General features: G+C 41.2%; 1 protein-coding gene across 1 annotated transcript in view; it reads right to left on the bottom strand.

Moving 5' to 3' along the window:
* The window catches only part of SLC25A22 (solute carrier family 25 member 22), an 85,212-nt gene that overhangs the window by 31,362 nt on the left and 41,647 nt on the right, over positions 1-12,203 (bottom strand). The window contains exons 2-4 of the mRNA XM_066610466.1: positions 9,770-9,884; positions 7,030-7,155; positions 4,697-4,752 (exon numbers count right to left, since the gene is read on the bottom strand). Coding sequence (XP_066466563.1) covers positions 4,697-4,752; positions 7,030-7,155; positions 9,770-9,789 — 202 coding nt within the window. The 5' untranslated portion in view covers positions 9,790-9,884. The remainder of the gene's footprint in view (positions 1-4,696; positions 4,753-7,029; positions 7,156-9,769; positions 9,885-12,203) is intronic.

Below are 12,203 nucleotides of genomic sequence, written 5' to 3'. Positions count from 1 at the left end.
AGAACCGAAGAGGCAAACTGAACTCATGTCTACTCATGAATCTGACACTTAACCATGGAAGGTACAAAATAATGTGCAATATTTTGTTTGACTCATTTAAGTTGGTGGAGATAAACATGCTCTTGAGTTATACAGACACTCGTTTTAATTAATTTTATTTTTAAAATGTACACCCTACTCTTCTCCTGCACTCAGGGCAGGTTACAATATAAGCATTTAAGCACATAAAGATCAGTATTAATCTACCAGCAGCACCTTCCCTCAAAAAAAATTACCTGGAAATACCTGGACAACCAACTATCTGGACAGCCAACCATAACACCAGGCAGCATCATAGCAGGTCAACCAAGGCCCTTTGAGAAAGGTACACTTTCCCCCACTACCCCCATTACCTTTTGATTGGCAGCAAAAGGACCTGCCACATCTCAGACAGGGAATTCCATAGAGCTTTTCACCTTGAATTTTGAAAATTTCTATGCAAACTGAAAGCATGCATGCTTCTATCCCTATAGAAGTTGACCCAGAGCCTTCTGCCCATTTTATGTCCTATTTTCTGAAAGACCAAGCCATTTACAATTTTATACCAAATTGTTAGGCACTGCTAAAACACTAAGAAAAAAAGCACTGGTCCTCCTCTCTCTTAGAGGGATCACAGCCTATGCCAAAAGAGTAACCAATGCAGTAAGAATTTGGCATTTTATTATAGATTGCAAACTTCTGGGTAATGGCAATTGCTTTACAATGCAAACCATCACTTTTATCTGTTTCTTCAGTCGTCAGAAGTACAGTGCAAAGAACTACAACTTTTAGCTGAATAAAGACACCTAAAACCAATACAGTAATTCAATGGAATGATGAGATGACCATAATGCTTTCAGAATCAGTGTGATTAGTCACATTGGAAAGAAAAAAGGACTTGTCAAAATAGCAAGTCCACAAACCCATTTCCAGCACAGTCCCTGGTAATCAAGTCCTTTTTGACAGGTATTACCTTTCAATTAGATAATTACTTTAAATAGACACATAATATTTTGGAAGCCTGAAGTAACGTTTACAGTACATACAATACAGCAGTCACAATTTGCTGGAGGAAATGCAGTCACGATTTGTTGGTGATCCTATCATAACTCATTTTTAATCATTTGATTTGGTTGATTATTGAGTTGCATTGTGTAATCCATTGTACTTTCATAAGTTATTGATTTAGTTTGGTAGAATGAGAAAAAAGCATTCCCATGAGAAACTGAAAATCTTGTATTCCCACATTCCAAAGGATATCCTGAGCAAAGGAGATAAGAAATCTGTGCAAGCTCAGGAATAGGTGCCCCTTCCTTTGGAATGCAGCAGTAAATTGTCAGGAAAAAAGATGCTAGATGCTATGTTCTTGAATATGCATAGGTTATTGGTTGAATATGTATACCTACTCAAAGAAGCAGGTATTGTTTTAGGTTCTGATAGGTCCAAATGTAGAACCTTACCTTATTTGGTACAAAGCCAGATTTTCTTGTAATGATGCATATGCAAAAGGAATTGGGAGTGAATGAAGTATAAAAAGGTTTGAATTCTCTATGTTCTGGGTGCCTGTTCTACTCCATTCCTGGCTCAAAGCACAGTTCTGTCTGTGTCTACTCAGAGGTAAGTTCTTTCATGGTCAATAGGGCTTGCTCCTGTGTAGATGGGTCAGGGATGTTGAGTAACTAGTGACAAAACAACTGTTTTAATAAAATAAGAAGTTCCTGAAACAAATGTAGCCTAGCCTGATGAGTCTTCACCTAGCTGGAAAAGAACCCTTAGGAAAGTTTTTAACTTTCTCTCACACAGCCAGTCTGCTATCTTAACCATTTAGATCCAACAATACATTTGTAAATTCATTTAGCTGACAGTCAAGGAATTCTGTGTTAAAACAATCCCACTGTGCTGTAATAGCCCTGGTACAGTTTTTAATAAGGGAAGAAAAATGAAAAGAACACAGAAAGCGAAGTTTCTAGTGCCTATTGAGACAGTTTCTGCTAAAATTGGCATGGCTCTCCAGCAATTAGAGCTCAGGGGGCATAATCTCAAACCTCATATAGCTCTTCACTGCCCAAATTATCTACTGCACCTCAATGTGTTTGATGTGCATCTTCTCTTTGACATCCAATTCTCCACCATAAACTTTCAAATTTTTTTTAAAAAAATATATTTTTGTGATCAGAATAACGGATAAAAAATGCAGAGGCATTAATAAAACTCCCTAATATGCATTGTTCTGATCACTGAATTTGGGCTAAAGTTGTGCCAATTTTCTACAGCTATTTGACCTCCCAGGCAAACAGGCTGAAAATAAACTTAGAGCCAACACAAAATTTATGGGAAAGGAATTTAGCATCTGCATACACCAGCTGCAGGCTGTTGGATGACACAATCAAATGGGGTTACAGAACAGCTACCAAAAGTATATAAATAATCATGCATTCAAGTTAAATAAGGCCACATTATATTCCCAATAGCTAGAAATAGTTTGTTAACGTGCAAGCCCAGAGATTATGACAAAGGTATTCTTAGTAAGAAGGATGGCTGCCTACTGTGTACACTGCTACAATTGTCTGCAGTGAGGACAGCATGGCAAAGGTTCCGACTGCCAGGTTCACAATGCAAAGTGAGGCAGAAACAAGGCAGGCCTCAGGCCAAGTTTCATGCCATCATTATCCAAAGATTAATCTGAGTATGGAGAGTTGCAAAGGAATCCACCTTTTCTTGATTTACAGGAAAGTTCTACATTTTCTGCCTGTGTATTCTCCCAGCCCATAAAAAAAGGGTAGACAGCCAACAATGAGTCTGGTACTCAGTGAAATCCAAATTCACTGTTTGTGTTGCAGTGAATTTGACAAGACCAAAACACCAGCAAAGCCAGATAGCTGTATTTGTACAGATTCTTTTCGGCTATTTGCGTCACTATCTATAGACTGCCCTCTGCTCAACTTCTCAGTCAGCCAATCCTAACACAGAACTGGCATCGTGCACCTCTCCTCCCCCATTAGCACACTGGCAGGAAGAACAGTTTGCCACAACAGCCAATCAGCTATTCCCATTATCACAAAACTATCCGTCTCCTAGGAAGAAAACAAAGAACTAGTAGGACCCTGCTCTCTTGGGAGCAGAAACCTTCAAAGACTGCTGTACCAAAACTTTGATTCATATAGTTAAATAATTAAACTGTCAGTGGTAAATTTTCTCTGTGTTGCCAAGCAGATCTGACCATGGAATTCTGCAGAAATGCTTTTCAGAAACAGATAAATATTTGCACACCCTGCAGTTCTAGCCTACTATAAATGAATGAATCTGAATTATAGAGACACCATTCTATCCACATGAATAACTTCAAGGTTTACAACTGTTTGAAATCAAAGACATGTCTGATCTTTGACCACACACAGTAACACACAAATCTGACAAGATGCAGAGGATGAACCAAAGGCAAATCAGTTAATTTGAGATATGCCTCTTCTCCTCGGCTAGAGCTGTCAACTTTTTTCTTGGCACGACTCTCATACCTTTAACAGCTGCAGGACAAGCAGAAATTCAGCAGATAAAATGCTCTTCCTGGCATGCAGACAACAGTGATTAGAAAAGCTTTAGGTCCTGGATCTCTGCTTCTCATGCAGCTGGTAAAAGCACAGGAACCCTGCTTAGGAGAAAAGAAGGAAAGCAGCAACCCTAGGATTAAGAACTCACTGCCATAATCAATTGCTGATCACATGAACTTTGCCAGACATATAACGGAATTTTGAATGTATAAAAACAGCAAACTCTGAAATAAAGAACGTTAGTGCTTTAACTAAACCCAAACTAAATATTTTCCCACTGTAATGCTTATTGCAAGCAGTTTCTTGTTAGGAAAATATTTGCTTTTGATGACACTAGCTTTTTCTAGCCAGGAACTGGTTGAATCAGACTCTGGATTTAAAAAAAAAAGATTCATTTAGGGCATAATCCAAACTGTAAGAGTGTTGTTGTCTGGTCGGAGAGAACAGGACACAAATAGAAGCTTCAGTCCAAATAGAGCGAGAGGTCTTTTGCTCTTGACTGGGACACCTACACATCAAAAACACAGACCAAACCACTGCATGAGAATGTAACATTTGCAAAAATTCTTCAGTTTCTGGAAAATACACAAATCCAGCCAGGACTGGGGAAGCAGGGAATTTGGCAGGTTCCCCCACCTTGTACGTAAGTTATACAGATTCCCATCAAGGGCTGGTTCTTGTTCTTGTGCTTATATTCCTCTTCCTTTTGCTACATGGGGTGGGGGGGACTTCCAGATAGTTAGTCCTATCTGGAGAACCTGGAAGAGCCCCTCCCCCTTGAAACAACTTGATCATTTGACCCTACCTGCACAAGAGATGCACAAGACTGAGCCACCCTAGAACCTCTGGAGAATCTGTTCAGTTCCCATTTGGAGGGCCAGACTGGAATTACCACCTTCTTTTCTGGCAAGAGCTATCTGACTTTTAACAGCTACCTGACAAGTAGAAATTCAACTGATGAAACTTTTCCCATCATAACATCTCCTGAGAAAAAGTTTCCTCTGCTGAATTTCTATTTGTGATGCAACTGCTAAATGGTGGAGGAGCTCCATCAGAAAAAAAGATGACAATCCTAATCCAGATATAACAATTCATCTTTCTTCAATGAGGTTTACCTTATAACAACTTACCTCTATACATGCCAAAATAACCTTCAGAGCGGATAGTCTTAATGAGGCAGTCAGACCTGTTGAAAAGAAAGGTAAGGGGGAAGGGGAGATAGCAGAACATTAGTAGCCAGGATACTTGAAGGACCCCCTCCTCCTGAATGAGACAAACCACCCCCTGAGGTCACCTGACAGGACTACATGGGCTGTCATTAGCCGAGGCAAGGCTGGCAGAAACAAGGGGAAGAATCTTCTCTGCTTGCATCACAGTTTTGGAACTCCATCCCACTTGATTTACAAACTGGATTCTCCCTACAAACCTCTTGCTGATGGCTAAAAACCTCTTTATTTTGTTTGGTTTTTTCCCCTTTAGTTTGGTCACCCGGCTTCTCTTATTTTTTTTTCAGCTGCTGCTTTTTAATTGTAATTTTCTGCTATTTTTATATTAATTGCATTTTTAAAAAAATGTTTGCCATTAGCCATCTAGGGTGCCTTAAAATGTAAGAGGAAAGATGGGCCATAAAAGTTCTGAAATAAATAAAATACCATTATTCAGGGTTTCAGCCACATTTCATTCTATGATGCAAGGGCTTTACTCTTCTGGAGGAGTTGAGGTTTTTTGAGGAGGAATACAGCCCTGCATGCTGTTTCATGGCAAACAATCAAAGGTCATTAAAAGGTGTACTTTAGCATGGCTACATTTCTCATCTTCAGCAAGATGACTAAGGGAGGGGGGAAGTGCAGCTAACTGAGCAGCACATGCTGACCCACCTCACCTGAAACACAGTCAGGGATAAGAGTCCAAGTAACAATGGAGCCACGCATCTGGCAAGTGTGATCATTATGAACTGCCCCCCCCCCCCGCTTACCAGCCTCTTCCCGGGGCTTCTCTAGTCAATCGTAAGGCAAGAACCCACCTGGGTGCCTCCTTCTGCCCTCTCTCAGCCAAAGAAAATATCAAACCTCCCATCCTCCATACAATGATTATAGGTTCCTTCCTTCCCATCAGAGATGGGGAAAAGAGCTTGCTCCCCCCTCCCCTCATGTAAAAGCAAACATTAACCCTTCCCTGACTCCCAGCTGGAACTTCCCTGCTGCTCGCCTGGTCTGAATGATGGCCCCACGAGGTTTATAACACTGTGAAAACTGTAAGCAAGCACACCCAGACACAGGAAGACTCGAGTGTACACATGCGCGGAGAAGTGCAGAGTCAGGGGGCATCTAACTCAAGTGTTTTTCTGAGTCTTCCACCCACACAATTCACAAGTCCACATCAGCAAAAAATGCACATTTTCGCAATTCGAGTTTGAGTAGAGTTCCCAAATCTGATAAGAACAATTAAAAATACTGTCTCTGAAAATAGCAAGACATTTAGACGTTTGCATAGGCTTCAACTAAAAGATACCTGTGCTGGAATGAAAGACTTAGGTTGTTAGAAGAATGCAAAGAGGGAACCCAATGAACCAGTGATGTGTGGTGAGGTCCAAGGCTGGGGACGCATAGCACATGGAGCTCAGTTATGTGATGACATCACACTGCAAGGCATTCAGGGGTCTACCTGGAAGCTGCAGTGCACAGACAGTGCACACAGATCACAAAGGAGGCCGAGTTCTCACTGCCACATCTCTTAGAAAGACTGCCGCAAGCTCTAGTAACCGCTCAGCCTCCCCTGTGATCACACAATCACTCTGAGTGGAGCATGTGCGCAACCACAGAGGAGGCAGAGGTAGCCCTGCTGCAAGCTCTAATCTCTCCATGTACATGAGGCCGTTTTCACTGGAGGCACATGAGGCTCTGAGTCTAATTTCATTGGAGCAGGACAGGACCAGGGAGGCTATGCCTCCCCTGACTGCACATCTCTACAATGAATTCTTTGGAGTTTATACCTTGGTTTAGGTCTCCATAAGTTACAAGAATGTCACCAATTTAATGGTTAAAAAGTAAAAAAAAAAAGTGTCACATGACTGTTAGCTTAGATCTCGGAACTCAAGCTTCTGCCTTCTCTGAGCACTGGTTCATCAAATTTTTATAAAGATTCAGATGATACAAATATTACCAAAAACTATCCACAGGTCCCTAATAGAAAAAATAATTCCATGAAAATCATTACAGTCCAGTGTTGGATCCAAGTGTGCTGGGTTCAAAGTTGTGATTCTTTATATATGTACTGTTTGAGGGCAAATGAAAAAAGGCTTGGCTTTTACAGATGAACAACTAAAAGTGAATACCTGACTGGGTTATTGTAAGGTTAAAACAAGATACAGATAGAAACACAGTTCACACAAAGCGCTATGCAAATAATAATACTGAATCACTTGTTATTCCACAGTTCCTGTGGTTTTATGTTGAGTACTTACATGCTGGTGTACATCCTCTGACCATTCTGCTGGTTTTGTAGGCGGGTTTTTGCCAGGTCAATAGGAAATACACAGGTGACACCGATTAGCCCCGCTATCCCTCCGTTTATCAGCTTGGCAGGTAAACTATGAGGAAAAACAAACACAGAGGCACTTGGTCAGAAGGAAAAGAAATACCACAGCCAGACTGTAAAACAAGAGACTCCAGAGACACTTTCAGCGCCAACAGATTTATTGAGAAACAAGCTTTCAGGACTGCAAGCATCAGATGAATGAGGTGACAAAGTGGACTCCAGCCACAAAAACATATACAGTGGTGCCTCGCATAACGAATGCCCCGCGCACCGAAAAACTCGCATAACGAAAGAGTTTTTCGATTGAGTTTGGTAACTCGCATAACGAAAGTTTCTGGCCGTGCTTCGCATAACGAAAACTTTTTAGGTCCATGCTTCGCATAACGAATTTTTTAAAAAATTAAAAATTTCGTGTATGCTTCAAATTTTAGAAATCCTCTGTACAGTATGTATGCCTTTAAAGAGCATGTAATAAACACTTTGTAAACCAAATTTGACTTCGTTTTGACCTTTTTTGCCCATAGGAACGCATTAATTAAATTTCAATGCATTCCTATGGGAAAACGCGATTCGCAAAACGAAAAATTCGCATAACGAAAGGATTCGCGGAACGGATTAATTTCGTTATGCGAGGCACCACTGTACCACAATAAATCTGTTGGTCTTTAAGGAGCCACAAGACTCTTCATTATTTTCACTTCAACAGACTAAACATGGCTTATCCCCCTACAATTTCCCTTAAGGTTGGGTTAATGGCCAACTTCCTTTGTACAAGATGGCCCATTCCCAAGGTCAGTTGGAGGGACTCTTGATGTGCATTCCACCATCAGCAGAGGTTTGGCAGGTGATGCCATGAGACAGGACTTTCTCTGTGGTGGCATCTGGCAGTGAAACTTCCTGCCTTAGCAGATCAGGATGACCTTCCCTCTGCCAGCATCGTGACAGCAGCTGAAAGTCCATTTACTCTCTCTCTCTTGCTTAGGGAGCTTAGTTTCAAACGCCATTTGAAGTCACTCTGATGCCTTTCTGCTGATGGTTTTCATCTCTACCCCCAGTGGCTAGAATTTTGTATCATTGCTTTTCAGTGTTTAACCACTGTAAGCTACCTTGAGTAACACCCTATTGGAGAGGAAAAGTGTGAGGGCAGCGGCAGGGGAATATGTTTAAATAAATATCATATCTCTGTGATTTTGAAAGCAAAAAAAAAGATGGCCAAGATCAGAATGCCCATTTCTGAAATGGGGGGGAGAGAGGGGGGGGACAATGTTGGTATCTAATTCTTGGTAATGCCCAGTGCTGAGCTTGTATTAGAATGTTTACCAGGCAATGGAAAGGAGAGGAGGAGGGGAAAGAATGAGCAGCTGAAGTCAGCTGACAAGAAGAACTCTGAAGGTTTTCAAAATGAGAAAGGAGTTGGGGATACCAGAAGACGACCAGAGAAGCAGAAAGAAAAAGACAGGTAAACAAAGAATACAAAGCTGGTACCCCAAGTACATGTTTAAATTACTTTTAAACAATTGCAGGTGCAGATTTTTTCCTACATGCAAAACTATATCAGATTGGTCTTTAGTCAGAAAAACATTCCAGAGTACAACCTATGATGAAAATCTCATTCTTCAGCTAAAACCTCATAAAACTGACACAAAATTACTACAAACAGATTTAAGGCATGTGTCCATTCATGCACTAGTGTTATCGGTTGAGTCCAGCTGCCTGGCTTTAAAAATAAGAATCCATGTGCTTGCCTAAATCTACAGTGAAAACAAAGCAAACACAGTTTTCAACTCCTTGAACCAAAGACATGTCTGTCAAAGCACAAAATGTTTTGACAATGTTATTTTACAGTTAGCATTTCTCTATTCAGTTTGGAGACCAGTCCACCTGATCCTCCACCCTGCTCTTAATAAACTCACCCCAAACATAAAAAATACCAGTAAGAGGGGCTCTTTTCCCTTCAAGTATTAGAATATCAAAATCCTAAAGCCTTTGTTATAAAACAACACCCATTGTCTAAACAAGAAAAGCTGCTCTCAGGAAACAATGAATCTGGGAAGTCTCTTTTGAGAAAGGATATAATGACTTTGGACATACGCAGAGCTGAAGACTCAGAAGGCCTTTTATCAAAAGGCAACTGCAAAGAGAAACCTGCCGAAATTCTCAGAAGCTAACTGAGACTTACTTTACCAGATGAATCTAGTAACATACTCAAAATGGTTCATGAAGCATCACTCCTAAAGCAGAAAACCAAAGCCATGCCTAGCCAACTTACCTGTACATGATTTCCCCTCTGCTACAAGGAGCTCTGTGTCAAGGAAAATGCTCACATTATGTACACATATTTGATTTCATTCCCAGGTTTTTAGAATGGACACATTTTAAAGTCACAGATTGGGGGGGTGGCTTTAGAAAGTTCCTGTTCCATGAAACAACTGGACCACTTCATGGAACAGAATGTTTCAACGGACGCAGCTCCTTGTGTTCTGTCCTCACCTCAAGAGTGGCAGTAGCAGGGAAGAAAGGAGTAGAGGCAAAGGAGCAAAGAGAAAAAAGAACAAGCTTTGGGATGAGCAGTGGATGTGATGAATGGAGATGAGACATACGAAAGAACGAGAAAGGAACCAGAACTAGAGACAACAGTTGAAAGAACAGTGAAGAAGAGCTTTTACCTGATCTGTTTATCAGCCATTTAATTCAGATTTGACCTTGTGGAAACTAGATTTGTTCTTCTAAAAGTCTTTCAAGTACAAGACCTTCAGTCAATTGTTCCCAGCAAGTGGTTTTCTAGGAAAAGACAGAAACACCAAAATTATTATTCACAATAGTAGTTATAAGTGTTTTTGCACAATCGAAGTGCCTGCAATCCACTGTCACTCACAAGAGAATCCTGCGATCTATGTTATTCAGCATTTTTAGCAGACATGGAAACTGGTATTAACGTGTCCAAAGATACTCAAAAGTGAGAAATAAAGCTATCAATATTCAAATCTTAAAATGTGCAGAATGAAATCTTTCAAAAGTTTTTACAAACTACAAAAATACTAAGGCTCAAGTCACGTAAGAAAACCCTCTCCTGTATTTCCTTTCTAGTCAAGTGGGGTTGTCCATGCTTTTGCCATTAAAAGGAGAAGCGCATATGCTTAGAGCAGTGGTTCTCACACACTTAGCACCGGGACCCACTTTTTAGAATCAGAATTTGTCGGGACCCACCAGGAGTGGTCATGAATGGAAGTGACATCATCAAGCAGGAAAATTTTAACAATCGAAGGTTGCAATCCTACATACACTTACCCAGGAGGAAGTTCCATTTACTATCATTGTTAAAACAATATACATAGTAGCTTGTTAAAAGTACAGGTCTGTTACATTTCTCCAAATGCAGTTACAGACCATGGTAGCATCAAGTCTACTATATTAAAAATAAAATATTGAAATGAATGGGGGCCCATCTGAAATTGACACACGACCCACCTAGTGGGTCCCGACCCACAGTTTGAGAAACACTGGCTTAGAGGCATTTTGTTAGTCCTTCATCTGTTTGAAATCTAAGCCCCACCATCCAGTGGTGTCACCCAGTACAGCACGTACTGGCCAGCACGTCACCCCCCCACCAATGGACCTCCTCCCAAGCAGTGGGCAGGGCAACACCCTGGGCAGTGGGTAAGGTGATGTACCATTTTCCTGCCTTCGCTGTTTTTTTTGGCTATAACTTGACAGAATAGAGATATTTTAAAGGGGGATGTTTAATTGCATTCTGCATGAAATTACACATCGATGATAAATAACATGATGGTATTATTCAAAAATATCAAGATTTTAAAAATTTTTTGTCAGTAGTGGTGTCAACGCTCCCCCCCGTGCATCACCATGTGCAACTCACACCCATCTAGTGATGCCACTGCCGCCATCCTCAGATCCAACCACTCTGCATGCCCTTCTGGACAATACCACTCAGGTGCATAGATAAGAGGGACCTGAAAGAACTAGTTGATGTAAGAGACAGAAAACACACTGCCTAATATTTGTTATAAACTGATCACAGAAGCAGGCTGGCTAACCCCAGTAACTTTCCAGTGAAATAAACACCTACTCATCTGCACAGTCCGTGTTTTAGCACTGCAAACACATTACAGATCACACTCTTTTATATTACTTTGCTATCTGTACAAGTCATAAGAGAGTTCATTTGCACCAACAACTCTGAGTCATGTGGAAACAACTTATCTGAATAACAGGCATATTTACGGAATTGAGAGAACACTTCATTCACGGCAGAAGTTACACTCTCAATTTTTCAAGAGAAAAATGTTTCCAAGCTACTTTTCCCCAGTCGCAATCTGAGAGGCTGTAAAGTCACACCCACCCACTTACCACATTGCACTGAGGGGCCTGCCAAATACTGCTGTTTACCACACTACTGTTCTCAAGCAGCAGCACATGCAAAAGGACTATGCACATTTCAAAGGAGAAGCAGCACTTTCTGCAGAAAATTCTTCAGAAAGGGTGGGGGAGAGAGAAGGGGAAGGGTGGGCTACTGACTGCCTCCCTTCTCCCAAAAAAAACTGCACAGAGCCACTGCAAAGCAGTAACAGGAAGCCGGTCACACATGAATGCTGCAAAAAAGCACATAAGGCTGGAAATATCCCAAAATGACTGAGCATTTTCGTCTAACTCAGACGACAGTTCTTCAGGAAGTCAAACGAAATGCACAGCTCCAGTGCATCTGCTGAACAAGACCATAAAGTCTAAAAGTGAGGATAGTCTAAGCCAGGGGTGTCAAACATAAGGCCCAGGAGCTGGATGCAGCCCATAAAAGCTTTTTAACTGGCCCTTGGGCTCTCGGCTGCTAAGCAATGCTGAGGTCTCACTGCTGAAAGGGTGGCCCGCGTAATAATTGGGCTCCCATATCTTGAAATATGATCAAGATTTGTGTATTTTCAGCCATTTGCAGCTAATTAGTTCCTACAGAGTGCTTGTTTCTGGTTTTGACCTGTTTAATGACATCACTTCCTGCCAAATGACACCATCACTTCCAGCCCTCAGCAGGCATCATGAATGCTATTCGGCTCGCTTTATGACATGAATTTGACACGCCTGGTCTAA

This window comes from Tiliqua scincoides, chromosome 1, assembly GCF_035046505.1.
Source record: "Tiliqua scincoides isolate rTilSci1 chromosome 1, rTilSci1.hap2, whole genome shotgun sequence".
Classification (NCBI taxonomy): domain Eukaryota; kingdom Metazoa; phylum Chordata; class Lepidosauria; order Squamata; family Scincidae; genus Tiliqua; species Tiliqua scincoides.
The sequence above is the reverse complement of the archived record's forward strand: the minus strand, read 5'-3'. Positions and strand labels throughout refer to the sequence as shown.